Source organism: Moschus berezovskii, chromosome 15, assembly GCF_049115385.1.
Source record: "Moschus berezovskii isolate FMDL1 chromosome 15, NW_MosBer_1.0, whole genome shotgun sequence".
Taxonomy (NCBI): domain Eukaryota; kingdom Metazoa; phylum Chordata; class Mammalia; order Artiodactyla; family Moschidae; genus Moschus; species Moschus berezovskii.
This window is the reverse complement of record NC_142474.1, coordinates 3,854,759-3,868,401: the sequence shown is the minus strand read 5'-3', so window position 1 is coordinate 3,868,401 and position 13,643 is coordinate 3,854,759. Positions and strand designations below refer to the sequence as shown.

The 13,643-nt window shown below is 51.1% G+C and overlaps 1 protein-coding gene across 2 annotated transcripts in view; it reads right to left on the bottom strand.

Annotated features, from left to right (window-relative positions):
- The window catches only part of ZFP64 (ZFP64 zinc finger protein), an 81,943-nt gene that overhangs the window by 18,154 nt on the left and 50,146 nt on the right, over window positions 1-13,643 (bottom strand). Inside the window, exons 1-3 of one of the 2 annotated variants that reach the window (XM_088843622.1) lie at window positions 12,612-13,281; window positions 5,989-6,138; window positions 5,783-5,845 (exon numbers count right to left, since the gene is read on the bottom strand). In XM_088843622.1, coding sequence (XP_088699748.1) covers window positions 5,783-5,845; window positions 5,989-6,138; window positions 12,612-12,717 — 319 coding nt within the window. In that variant the 5' untranslated portion in view covers window positions 12,718-13,281. Of the gene's footprint in view, window positions 1-5,782; window positions 5,846-5,988; window positions 6,139-12,611; window positions 13,282-13,643 lie in introns of those variants that run through there. The other variant, XM_055393803.2, reaches the window with a different exon arrangement.

Below are 13,643 nucleotides of genomic sequence, written 5' to 3'. Positions count from 1 at the left end.
TCCAGACCTCGTATGAGAAGGGATTAAGTTTTTTATCTCCTTTACCTCTAACTGGAATTTACCATTCCCGTACATTCCAAGAACTCATTCCTCTTATGAGAACTGCAGGTTCATACCCTTCAGTTACTATCTCCCTATTTCTCACACGGAACTCATAGAAACAAGGAGTAAAATGCAGTTTCGGGGTCAGTGGGTCAGGGTGGGTCTGAGATCCTGTATTTCTAATGAGCTCCCAGGTTGCGGTGACCTTTTTGGTCTGTACCACTCTTCAGGACTTCCCTGGTGGCTCAGATGGCAAAGCATCTGCCTACCACGCAGGAGACCTGGGTTCTCTCCCTGGGTTGGGAAGATCCCCTGGAGAAGGCAATGGCAACCCACTCCAGTACTGTTGCCTGGAAAACCCCATGGACGGAGGAGTCTGGTGGGGCTACAGTCCATGGGGTTGCAAAGAGTCGGGCATAACTGAGCAACTTCACTTTCACTCTTCAGGAAAGCAAGGGTAGTCTATTAAAATACTACACAATGAACACTTTGATAGCAACTGTATTTAAATATAGTTTAATGTGATTTTATTATGTTTAAAAATGTTATTCTGGGAGGGCTCTGTAAGCTTCAGAAAATTGCCAGGAGTCCACAGCAGGAAAAAACGGTTAAGAGCACCTTTAGGTGGCGTGTTCCAGACATGCCGCCCCACCAGCTGGGTCCTGGAGGGGAGGCCACAAAGCGTGGAGCTGCCACTGACCCTGGGAACACGGGGCTGAGTGGAGCTGGCCTCCGCGGCCGCTGAGATAGACACCGTCATCACAGCCTAGTCCATGCACTCTCCAGCCTCCGGGAAAAGAAAGTCGTAAATGGAGTACTGTGGTCACGTTCTACCCAGTTTTCCAGCAAAAGTGTTTCCATGTTCAACTGTTTAATAGCAGAGGGAAAGAAAAAATGTCTCAACTCACTTCAGGATAGATTAGCCGTGATATCAATATCAAGTGATGAAATGCAGAGAGGGATAAAACAAACAGTGGAAGACAATGTCCTTTACGAGGTTAAACGCCAATTATCTTAAGAGTAAAACATTTGAAATTCAATGTCACTTGTTTTATTATACTCTAGTAGCTAAGTTGTGTCCAACTTTTTGCTATCCCAAGGACTATACCCCGCCAGGTTCCTCTGCCCATGGGATTTCCCAGGCAAGAATACTGGGGTGAGTTGCCATTTCCTTCTCCAGGGGATCTTCCTGACCCATGGATCAAATCCACGTCTCCTGTGTCTCCTGCGTTGGCACGTGGATTCTTTACCACTGAGCCACCAGGGAAGCCCCTCAACTATCATTCATTGATGAAAAAATGCAAAGCCAAACAACACACATCCCAAGACCCAAACCCACTTCCGCAGACTTGGAATAAAAACAAACAAAAACTTCTCAAACACGACAAAATGATTTCCACAAGGATCCTAAGGACTTGAACTACAAGTGGTGGTTAAAAAAAAAATCCAAGTAACCCCCTGGCAGTCCAGTGGTTAAGACTGGGTGCTTTCACTGCCGAGGGCCTGGGGTTGATCCCCGATTGGGGTGCTAAGATCCCATAAGCTGCTCTTGCAGAGCGGCCAAAGGATGGAGGGGAAATCAAGATATTTCATTAGAGTCGAGTCAGGAGTAAGATACGGATGGTTTACTTCACACTACTCTTCAACTCTGACCCAGAGCACCAAGTAGAAAGACAAACACAATTTGCATATGATAATCTACTAGGGCAATTCAAAAGCATAAACTTGACCTACTAGAGTACATAAGACATAAACTTGACCTACTAGAGTACATAAGACATAAACTTGACCTACTAGAGTACATAAGACATAAACTTGACCTACTAGAGTACATAAGACATAAACTTGACCTACTAGAGTACATAAGACAGCCAGGGGCCTGGAGAGAACAGGTAAAACTTCTCTGAAGCTCGTTCTGCCGCTGTCAGCACTCTAATAAGTTCCCACACACCCCATTGCTTTCCCCCTGAAGAGAACCACATCCTGACTTGGGCGGTGGGGAGGCCCAGTGTGGCCATGCTTGAGTTAAGTGCCATGTTCTGTGATTCACAGTCTTAATTGAGTACTTTTCAGCTAGCCAACTCTGAGGAAAATACAGTTCTTGTGTTTCTTTTGGACTTCATTCTTGTGGGCTTTTCATCTGAATATTGGCACTTCTCTTTGAGTGACTGCTTGTTCAGATCCTTTTCTATTGGAGCCATCACTGATTTGCAGGCATCCCTGTGTGTTCAGAAGATGAACTCTGCCCCACGCTGCAAATTTCTTAACTTCTTGATGATGTCTCAGTGGAAGTTTTAACTTTAGTCATAATGATGTCTTAGTGGAAGTTTTAACTTTAGTCATATTTAATCTGTCTTCTTGGTGGGCTTTGCTAATTGTGTTTACCTGTCTATTTTCACCATAAATTTGTCCTCCTATATTTGGAATTTGAATAAGTTTCCCTATTAAAGATGTCAATTACACTATAAAAAGCGTGCTATAAACCAAAAAACTTGGCTGTCTTGACGAATGCTTGAGGGGTGACTGCGCTAGGTGCTTTCCCCACGCTTGCACCATGTTGACTTGAAAGAACTAAAAAGACCACGGTTATTTCAGATTTGATATTTTGGCAGATGTTTCCTTAAATATGAACTAAGTGAGCCAGTCATGTCAAGGAAAGTTACTGACAATACTGGGATGATACCTTTTGGATTCTAGAAAGGTTGGATTACAAAACATACCCCTCACTACCCCAGTTCTGCAGCATCCTAGCTTTAGGTATAGTCTACTGAGATTCATCATTAAACATGATTCTTCTCCTATGGTACAATGAAATGGATCAACATTTGGAAGAATTACAGAAGTTGGCAAAAGCCACACTTTCCCAAATGACTGGCATATGACTGTCAAACCAAATGTGGTTTGAGAGCCAATCAAGCATGAGTAAGGGCCATTCAAAGCTGAAAACAGATAAATGGAATTTAACAAGTTTGAAAAACTTATGGAAATGACTGCAAATTCTATACAGCAACTAATACTTAACAAACTACCATTTGTTGTATTTTGGTATAGTATTACCTGAAAAGACTATCGAAATACTCCATTTCCAATTACATTATGTGAGTGGTCAGATTTTCCTCTCACATTCCCACCAAAGGAACACACGGCAGTAGACTGGATACCAGGGTACAGGGGTGAGAGGTCAGCTAACCATGAAATAAGACCTGTTGGCAAGTGTATATACACTGTTACTTGCTTTGTTTTGGAAAACAGTTACTTCTCATAGAAGTGTTTATATATAACAGGCTTACTGCTACTTTTAAATGGATGAATTTAAAATTTTGGTTTTAACTTCTAATGCAGTAACTGTCAGTTAAAAAAACTCTTCAGGGGATCTTCAGGTTTGAAGTGTAAAGGATCTCAAAACGGTGGTTGGAAAATCAGTGTTCTACCCATTTGGCAAAGGTCCAGCTTCAGCCCCAGCGACCCCCCTGCACACACACTGCCACTCCCTCCGACAGCTGCGCTGAGAGGCCATGTGGTCTACATGTGAGGTCTTTTTCTTGGTAATAGAACCGTCTCTTTGTAGCTGGGCACTTACCACACTGATTCAAGACTTCAAGCTCCTGGACTTCATTTCCACAGATAAGGATCGCCACGTGACTAAGTTCTGGCCAATGGGGCATCAACTGAAATGGCGTGTGTAACTTCTAGGATGCTGCCTTTAAAGGTGGGAGCAGGGCCTCCCTGGTGGCTCAGATGGTAAAGACTCTGCCTGCAATGCAGGAGACCTGGGTTCGATCCCTGGGTTGGGAAGATCCCCTGGAGAAGGCAACCCACTCCAGTATTCTTGCCTGGAAAATCCCATGGACAGAGGAGCCTTGTGGGCTACAGTCCACGGGGTTGCAAAGAGTTGGGACATGACTGATCAACTAACACAAGTCATCTGAGACCACACCAATCTTTGGAATATCCAAGCAACAAAATAGGACCCCGAGTCCCTGAAACCATGGGGCTGGTCACCCACTTGAACTGACACAGGACAGAAATATGTTGGCCTTATGCAACCATGGGGAAAAGTGCTGTGAACGCCCCGGGGCCCACTCCTGCTTCCCAGAGGTAGCATGGGCCTGCCCAGCACCTCCACCCGTGACTCAGGGAGCCCCACCAAGGACACGGCCTCAACTTGTGCTTCTGTATCCCCCTCATGCCCTGTATCACTCCAATAAGACATTAATCTAGCCTCCACCTGTCTCTCGAGGTACTCCTGGTACTGTGGCCATAGGGGCCTGACAACCCTTTGCAGGGCCCGTCCTGTTCATTGCTGGTTTTGGGCCGCACCTTCGGCCTCCGCCCACCAGAGTGACACTGCCCCAGTGGAGAAGCACTGCCTGGTTACCCTCAGGACGGAGCCACCCACTTTGAAATTGCCTAACCCCGCCACCTTGAAGGGGAGTCTCTCGTCTTTGTTCAAATGGCTCCTGCAGTCTGCAGGCGCACCACCATCATCCTGGCAGCCCCATCTCCTGAGGCTTCATGCGGAGGCCGTTCATGATCCACCCTTCCCAGGCAAAGCCGGCCCTTTGCTCTCTAGCTTCCACAGCCCACTGTCCATTTCCAAGAGAGACGAGGTGTCCAGGAAGCTGTCCTCTTGATGATGGAGCCTCAGGGTTTCAGCTGGGTGTGTGGCTGCTTTTCTTGAAGCCATTTTCCAGCCCTGCTTCATGCCTGGTGCGATCATGACTGAGTCCTGCTCATTATCCGGCGAGTCACCGGGTAGGCCGCTTCAGGGGCCTGGCCTGGGGCAGGTTCTGAGCCTTCTCCCCCCGCTTCAGCTCTCCACCGGTTGAGCTGCCCGGACCAGATGAAGCTGTCTGTCAGAACGACAGCTGCATCCCACCAGCTGGGGACCCCCTGGCTCCTTAAATTGTACTTGAGAAAAAGAACACCGATTGTGTTTAAGTCGTTTAGTCTGGTTTCTGTGAGAGCAGAGAGATCAGTATCTGAACTCATACAGGCTAGAACAGGGTCAACACTGGAGACCAGAGGGTGGCAAAGCTTCTGTAACCAACTAGACAGCGTGTCTCCGGCTCTGGAGTCGCGGTCTCCAGCGACTATTCAGCAATCCCACGGTAGGGCCAGGAAAGAGTTATTATTTTTCATGCAGCTGTTAATATATGATGGGCTTACTCTTCTATTATTTGTAACAGCAGCCATGGGTAATAGATGAGCCAGGCATGACAACAGGCCGTACGCAGTGTGAAGAGCCTGCTTCTAGGTCATTCCTTTGCTCCAGCACATCTGGTTTCTCTGCATGCTCAACAGCGTGGTTGCTCGGAAGGCACCTTCCGTCCAGAAGCAGCCTCGCTGCTCTCACCCACGATCCCTACGGCCACAGGGCCTCTGTGCTGACCCTCCCTCCTCCTGCCTCTCCAACCGCATCCCACACCTGTTCTGCTCCGTGCACGCCTTTGCACAGCAACTCCCTCTGCCTGGAGTCCTTCCCTCTCCTCGCCCAATTCCTCCGCCATCTTTCCTACCTGAAGAGCCTCTTCTTCAAAAACGTCTGCCTTCACCAGCTATGACAGTCTCCCCTGCCTGTCAGTTACCATCACTGCCTTTGCGACTTTTCAGGTCCCAGCCTCTTCCACTAGATCGCGTCCTGAGGCAGAGACCTTCTGTGTTGGGCTCACCAGCATACATTCGTATTCTCGGATTTTTTCCCAACACGCAAGTTTGGAGCAAACAAACAGGTACCTACCCGTGTGGATTCTTAGGTGGCGGTCCAGATCTTTCATGCCATGAACAGTTTTGAAGTGGCAACCTAGAAAAGAAAAACAGGTTCCCTTAACAGAACCTCAAAGAGGAAGTTATGAAGAATCTGAAACTCCGGCGAGTCAGTGACTGAGCTCGTGTGACCGCGCCGGGTACAGGGAAGGGTATTGGCACGTCGAGTCTACCCTTTACCTGGATAGCAGCAGTTGAAGGTCCTCTCACCAAGGGTCGCTGTTGGTTCCTTTGACTCGGAGGGAAGAGCCGCGACAGGGGCTTTCTGGGCGTCACTGCCGTCAGAGGAGGGACAAGGTGGTTTGGGAACATCATTATCTAGTTCCGAAGCTGAAATCGAGACAATGGAAAGTATTACTTGATTTCTCAAACATAAGCACCATGATCGGGAAGATCCCCTAGAGGAGGAAATGCCAGCCCACTCCAACACTCTTGCCTGGGAAATCCCATGGGCAGAGGAGCCTGGCGGGCTACAGTCCACGGGGTCGCAGAGTCGGACGCAACTGAGCACACAAGTCTTACGGCAGCTTTGGGCTTATTTTACCTACCTCCACTCCCCCAAGAAAACCCCAAACACTACAGATTAGAAGCCATGCACACTCTGGTCTTGACTATCCTCTTCACCAATTTCCAGGAAGCAGAGGGGCCGAAGGAACATGGAAGTGTGACAGGGACACGACTGTCAAGATCCAGGCTTTGCAACAGCACCTCTCAAACCACGTCGGGAAGACCTGGTTTGTAAAATAACTTCCCATCCATCAGACTAGCATTTTTAATAAAATAAACACAAAGTATGAGAGAATGGAATAAGACAGTAAAACCCCAAACATTTCAGATGTGACATAAAGCTGGATGTTTGTTGAGTTACTTTTAAATGCTGTTTCTGAACTTATTTTAACTCAACTCAGCAACAAGTCACAGACCACACTTCAAGTGTCACTGTTCTTCATGTTAAAACGCCACTGTTTCAACCTGAAACATGAAGGAAAAAAAACAAAACTAGAGACTAATAGACTTGAGATGGTCTGCAGTATCAGGACTTTCTGGGCTCCTGATTAAACATACTGTAAAATCCATTTAAGACCCCGGGACGCACCAATGCTAAATGAACGTTTAAGGGGAGTTTTTAAGGCGTGAAGATGAAATTAAAGTTTTAAAGAGTATTCTGGTAGCTTGTATGCATTCATGCTCAGTCATGTCCTACTCTTCACAACCCCATGGATGGTAGCTCACCAGGCTCTTCTGTCCATGGGATTCTCTGGGCAAGGATACTGGAGTGGGGTTGCCATGCTCTCCTCCTGGGGATCTTCCAACCCAGGGATTGGATCGGACTCTCCTGTAGGGACAGGCAGGTTATTACTGAGCCACGTGGGAAGCCGTGTTCTAGTAGTTTGGGGATGGCTATTTGTAGATTGTACATGTCTGATGTGCGTCAAAATAATCCAGGGCAGGGCAACGGCTGTATGAAGAAACAAGATCGGTCACTTGTAACTAGTGATTGAAACTGAGCCTCTGGATCATGAAGTTCATCACATAACCCTGTTAGCAAGGCTGACCCAGGTGTAACTGTGGTTTCTGTCAGCCAAAATGGCCAGATTATTTCATATGGTTCAACCTAACAGGAAACTTTAAAAACTTCTATAACAAAGACCGTAAAGTGATTTCTCTCCAAATAGATTTAAGACCCGGGTAAAAAGAGGTGCTATCGATATTTTAAATCTGAAAAGAAAAAATGTATAAACTAGTTTATGAATTACAGCCCAGGGTCAGGGACTTTTGATCCCAGGCTTCCCAAGGTGGCTCAGTGGTAAAGAACCTGCCAGCCAAGTGGGAGATGCGGGTTTGATCCCTGGGTTGCAAAGATCCCCTGGAGAAGGAAATTGCAACCCACTCCAGTATTCTTGCCTGGGGAATCCCATGGACAGAGGAGCCTGGTGGGCTACAGACCGTGGGTTCCAAAGAGTCAGATATGACTCAGTGACTGAACAACAGCGAACAACACAGAAGGTGGATTCCGCTTTCCTTGACAGGTTGGTCAAAGCAAACCTTCTTACCATAGAAGCTGCAGAACACGCTGATGAGGGCATAGGGTTTGCTTAGTCACGTGCTAGCTGTGTGATTACTGGCAACTTACTCAACCTTTCTGAGCTTCGGTTTGCTGCTGCTGCTAAGTTACTTCAGCCGTGTCCGACTCTGTGCAACCCCATAGACGGAAGCCCACCAGGCTCCCCCGTCCCTGGGATTCTCCAGGCAAGAACACTGGAGTGGGTTGCCATTTCCTTCTCCAATGTGTGAAAGTGAAAAGTGAAAGTGAAGTCGCTCAGTCGTGTCCGACCCTTAGCCACTCCACGGACTGCAGCCCACCAGGCTCCTCCATCCACGGGATTTTCCAGGCCAGAGTACTGGAGTAGCTTGCCATTGCCTTCTCTGGAGCTTCGGTTTACTTCTCTGTAAAGAGGCATCACTGACCCGCCTCCGAGTAAGAAGAGATGTACTATGTAAATTCCCAGCACAGCGTCCAGCCTCAATGCTATTACAGGGTTTCAGTTAAAGGGCTGCAGGCGTTACATCCAAGGAGCTGCGATGCTTGAAGCCCCTTAACAGGGACTGAACAAGGGACCTAGGCCCATGCCTTTCAACTGGGGGTCATTCTGCGATACCTGGGGCCATTTGACTGTCATGATCGTGTGCACGCGTTTGTGACAGTGGCGTCCAGTGGGTGGAGGCCAGGGACGCTGCTGAACATCCAATGACTCACGGGATGGCCCCCTCCCCCGAAACACCAGAATCACCTGAACTGTGGGTTAAATGTAGTCTCCAAAGCCTCATCCACCTTAACTGGGGAGGGGGTGAGCCCAGGAACCTGCATTTTAAAGCAGGCCAACCTCACACTACTCTCTAAGCCATTGATACTCAAGGACACTAACCCCAGCATGATCCAAGAGCCTGTTAGACCTCAGCTCACAGACAGACAGAATCTGCGCTTTCACAAGATCCCCAGGTGAGGCTCAGGTACGTCATATCGGAAGAAGCACACCTCCAAGCCAGAGCTTCTCAAATTACCCGTGCATCGCAGTCACCTGGAGAGCTTGTTAAGGTACAGGTGGCTTGGCTCCCCCTCTGGAGGTCCAGAGTGGAGCTGGCAGTGTTTCATTTCTAACAAGTTCCCAGCTGATGCTGCTGGTCTGGGGACCACACTTTGGGACTTTCTGCTGTACGGGAAGAAAGCCTGGCTCAGAGACACTGCTCAAGGCTGCTGGGCAAAAGCTTTCAGAGAATCAGAAAACTTGACAGGTCTGAAGTCCATCACTGTGCCTCTCAGAGGAAGACAAAACCTTGCATTGCTTAGCAATTCACGTGTTAAGGAAAGAAAGCCATTAAACTCCCGAGGGGTTTTACTCCCACTGAAACCAAGGAAGACTGGAAAGCTAAGTAGGAGGCTGTGAAGCACAGTGATTTACAAAACTGTCTGGGAAGCCAGCTGATAAAGAACAGAATTGGAATCTGGAACTTACTAGCTGTGTGACCGTGGTTGAGTTCCTCAACTTCCCTGTTCCTCAGTTTCCACATTTATAAAACGAGGATTTTGGTCCCCATTTCCCAGGTTTAGACGAAGATGAAATTCCTTAACGTTCTTGCGTAAAAGAACCTCCTGAGCCAGCGCTACACAATGCTCTTGGTTATATTCACTGACATGTGCACACACACGAGCCACCGAACTCTCAGGGAGAGGGAAGCACTTCACAGTGCAAATGTGAAGGCAGGCAGAAGGAGACTGCTGGGTTAAAGCTCTCAGGAAAGTGCGCCCACGGCCATTAAGGGTCACCCAGGCAGAAAACGGCAGCGCTCCAGAGGCAACGTCCTTCTTCCAGGAAAGAAAGGAAGGTAGGAAGTCTGCTCTCCCGACACAGGCACAGCTGGGGCAGAGACCCTTCTAGACTGGAGGAGGAGGTGGGCCACATATGATGGTGAGGACTCAGGGTAGCACAGTGGCCCTTGTAGCCTTTCGAGAAGCTGCTGGTGTTCTTTTGGTAAGGTTGTTTTCCTGCCTCTTTCAGCTTTTCTCTGGTGGTGACTGAAGTCTACCTCAGGTGACTGACCTGCATCATTCTGCCTCCTCTAGACGCTACAAGAGTTGCAAAGCCATCTGCAAATTAAGAGCAGCCCACCCTTAAAAAACGGGCTTCCCAGGTGGCTCCGTAGTAGAGAATCCATCTGCCAAGGCAGGAGATGCAGGCATGCGAGTTCAATCCCTGGGATGGAAAGATCTCCTGGAGGAGGAAATGGCACCCCACTCCAGTATTCTTGCCTGGAAAATCCCACGGACAAAGGAGCCTGGTGCACTACAGTCCATGGGGTCGGAGAAGAGTCAGACACAACTTAGCGACTGAGCCCACACGCACACGCACACACACGCGCGCGCACACACACACACACACACACTCTCCCGCAACCTTTTTAAAAAAAGAAAAGGCAGGCCTCTAGCTCAGCATCATAACAGACCTGAGACAAGTGCAGGGGAGCATCAGTTACAGGGCTGTTTTTCTCTGCAGCGGTGGCCGGTGTCGAGGCGCCCTGGCACCCCCCAGTGCCGCACAACACAGAACACCCCCCCAACCCCTCCAAACACAGAGCAAGGCTCCAGGAGGTTGCCCTCCAAGCGCTGTTTGCAGGAGTAAAAAGTAGCCCATAGCACTCACTCTGAACAGCCTGTGTTTCTTCAAGAACGGTCTTGTCTTATCGCTCCCCCCCCAAGACTCAACATCCCCAGCACCACCCCAATGCTTTTTTACAGAGGGTCCGAAGCCCTGCCCCACCCCCAGGAAGACCCCGGTTCTACCTGCCTATCCGCGCTCTACAGCCTGAGCACACAGACAGGGCATTTCGGCTGCAGAAGTTCCGCCCAGAGAAGTTTTACTTTTACACACAAACCACCAGGTTAGGAGTGGTTTTTAAGCTGCTTCTCTCCTCCACTGCCTCCCTGGGAGCAGTGCGGTCATCAGAGCCCACCAGACACCGCTGCTGGAGGCCTGCCCCTTCTCGTAGAAGAGACCAGATCCCCCTCTCCCTTTTGGAGCCAGGAAAATGCAGAGTGGGGGGAGGGAGAAGGGGAGAAAGTTCCAGTGAGGGCTCCTCTTACCACCTCCTGGCTAAGCAAAAGGCAGCAACTCATCGCGGGGATGGCGGGGGTGGAGAGACCCGAAATAGGAACCTACACGGTCTCATTACTTTGCCAACAAAGGTCCGTCTAGTCAGGGCTATGGTTTTTCCAGTGGTCATGTATGGATGTGAGAGTTGGACTGTGAAGAAAGCTGATCGCTGAAGAATTGATGCTTTTGAACTGTGGTGCTGGAGAAGGCTTTAGAGTCCCTTGGACTGCAAGGAGATCCAACCAGTCCATTCTAAAGGAGATCAATCCTGGGTATTCATTGGAAGGACTGATGCTGAAGCTGAAACTCCAATACTTTGGCCACTTCATGCGACGAGTTGACTCACTGGAAAAGACTCTGATGCTGGGAGGGATTGGGGGCAGGAGGAGAAGGGGATGACAGAGAATGAGATGGCTGGATGGCATCACTGACTCGATAGACATGAGTTTGAGTGAACTCCGGGAGTTGGTGATGGACAGGGAGGCCTGGCGAGCTGTGATTCATGGAGTCGCGGAGAGTCAGACACGACTGAGCGACTGAACTGAACTGACACGGTCTTATCTGAGGACAAGATAATCACAACTGGAAGCGCCTTAGAAATGCAGATTCCCCGACTCCAATCCACCCCTGGGATTCCAGGAGCGTGGGGTGGGAGCCGGAGGAATCCAGCGTCCCCACCCGCGGGGTCTTCGAAAGCAGAGGCTGCCTCGGGGCACTCAGGGTAGCCCAGGGTCTCCAGGCTTCTCCCGGAACCCCTCTGACCCTACACCCCACCACCGTGCTGACCCCGCTCCCGCCCCAAACCCTAGCGCCACTTTGTTCAGAGTAAACGTCGACACCCTCACTGGAGCCCGGGGCCCCGGCCCTGCTCAGACCTCAGTCGGACGCCCCCGGCCCTGCTCAGACCTCAGTCGGACGCCCCCGCCCCAGCCCCAGCCTCGCTGACGCCCTCGGCCGTCTCCACCGCTCGCTCACAGCCTCCGGAGTTTCCCTCGACGGTGCCCTCCGCCGAGAGGCCGTCCCCGGGCAGCACCGCGGCCCCTCCCAGCTCGGTGCTTTCCAGCGCTCACCCCGAACACGCTGCACGCGCCACCGCTTTATCTCGGGGGCCACCGCTCCGGTCCCCAGCGGCCTCGAGCTCCGGGAGGACGGGAACCAGTCGCAGTGCCTCCGCTCCAGCACCTCTCCCCAGGGCCCAGCAGAAACTCGGACATTTGCTCCCCAACACCCAGAAGACGCCTGGGATCTCGGAACGCCCACCTCCGAGGCGCACAGCCCCAGCCCGGCGCCAAGGAGGCCGGGCACGCCGAAGGCTGCCTCCGGAGGGATCTCAGAGCATCCTTCCAAGGTGTGCGAGAGACGAACCATCACCATACAGGGCTCGGTGGGGCTGGGGGCGCAGGAGTGGTTGCAGGAGAGCTACTCGGGTAGCGACGTAATCTACCCAAGAAGGGTTAATTTACAAGGGTGTGTGTGTGTGTAACTTACAAACGCAAGGGTAACAAGGTCTGAGTCCCAGAACTCGAGTTGGAAGCCTCACCCCCCAACCTTCCGCCCCCTCCAAGCCGGATGGCCGGGACCTCGCACCCGCTCGGGTCTGCGCAAAGTCCGAGAAAACGGTCCCAGCCCCCGGGGGCCCGCGCCGCCACTCACCCGGCTCCCCCGCCGCCTCGCGGGCCGCCTGGGCGAACTCCCGGCTCGTGGGCTGCGGCTGCTCGGAGCTGAGATGCTGGGGCCTGGCCTGCTTCCGCCGCGACATAGCGTGAAGATCGGGGATCTGGCGACTCCCTGCGAGCGGCCAGCCTCACAGCCAGTTCCCGGAGTTCGGGAATTAAGCCGGCTCGGCCGGAGCGCGGACGTCCCGGCAATCCTGCTCATCAACCCAGCAGGGCGGTTTATCAGGCGCCCTGGCGGCGGACTGGCCCGCAGCCAAACCTCGGGACTCCCGGGGAAGCGCGGGGCGCACCCGGGCAGCCCGCACCGGCTGGGAGCTCGTTAGAAATGCAGACTCTCGGGCTCCACCCCAGACCCACGGAGTCAGAATCTGCATTTTAACGAGCTCCCCAGGTGATTCGCACGCACATTAAAGTTTGAGAAACCGTGTCTGCATTTTAACGAGGTCCCCAGGTGATTCGTTTGCCCATTAAAATTTTAGAAGCACAGCTCTCCTCCAACTTTAATGTGCACGCGAATCACTGGGGATCTCGTTAAAATGCAGATTCTGACTCAGTGGGTCTGGGGTGGGGCCTGAGCTTCTGTATTTCTAACGAGCTCCCAGGTGAGGCGGCTGCTGCCCAGGCAGCGCTTTTAGATTCTGGCTTAATTGGTCTGAACTGAACCCTGGGCATTGGTGTGTATATATATTAAAAAAAAAATTTTTTTTTTAAAGCTCTCCAGGTTATTCTGATGTGCAGCCACGGTTGGGAAGCACGACCTCCATTCGTGGCTACGTATTCGAATTTAAAATTTTAATTAGGCTACAATTGCAGGCGAACCCACTGGTCCTGGAAGAGCTGGGTAAAAATGAAGATGCCGCAAGTTTTCGCTTCGGGCAGCAGGGCCCAGGAATCTGTATTTCTACGCAGCGTCTTCCCCATCCGCCCCGTCCTCGCCCAGTCCCGGGACTCCGGCGCCCGGGGTCCGACCACACAGAAGAAACCAGGGGCCAAGACGGGGCGGACCCCC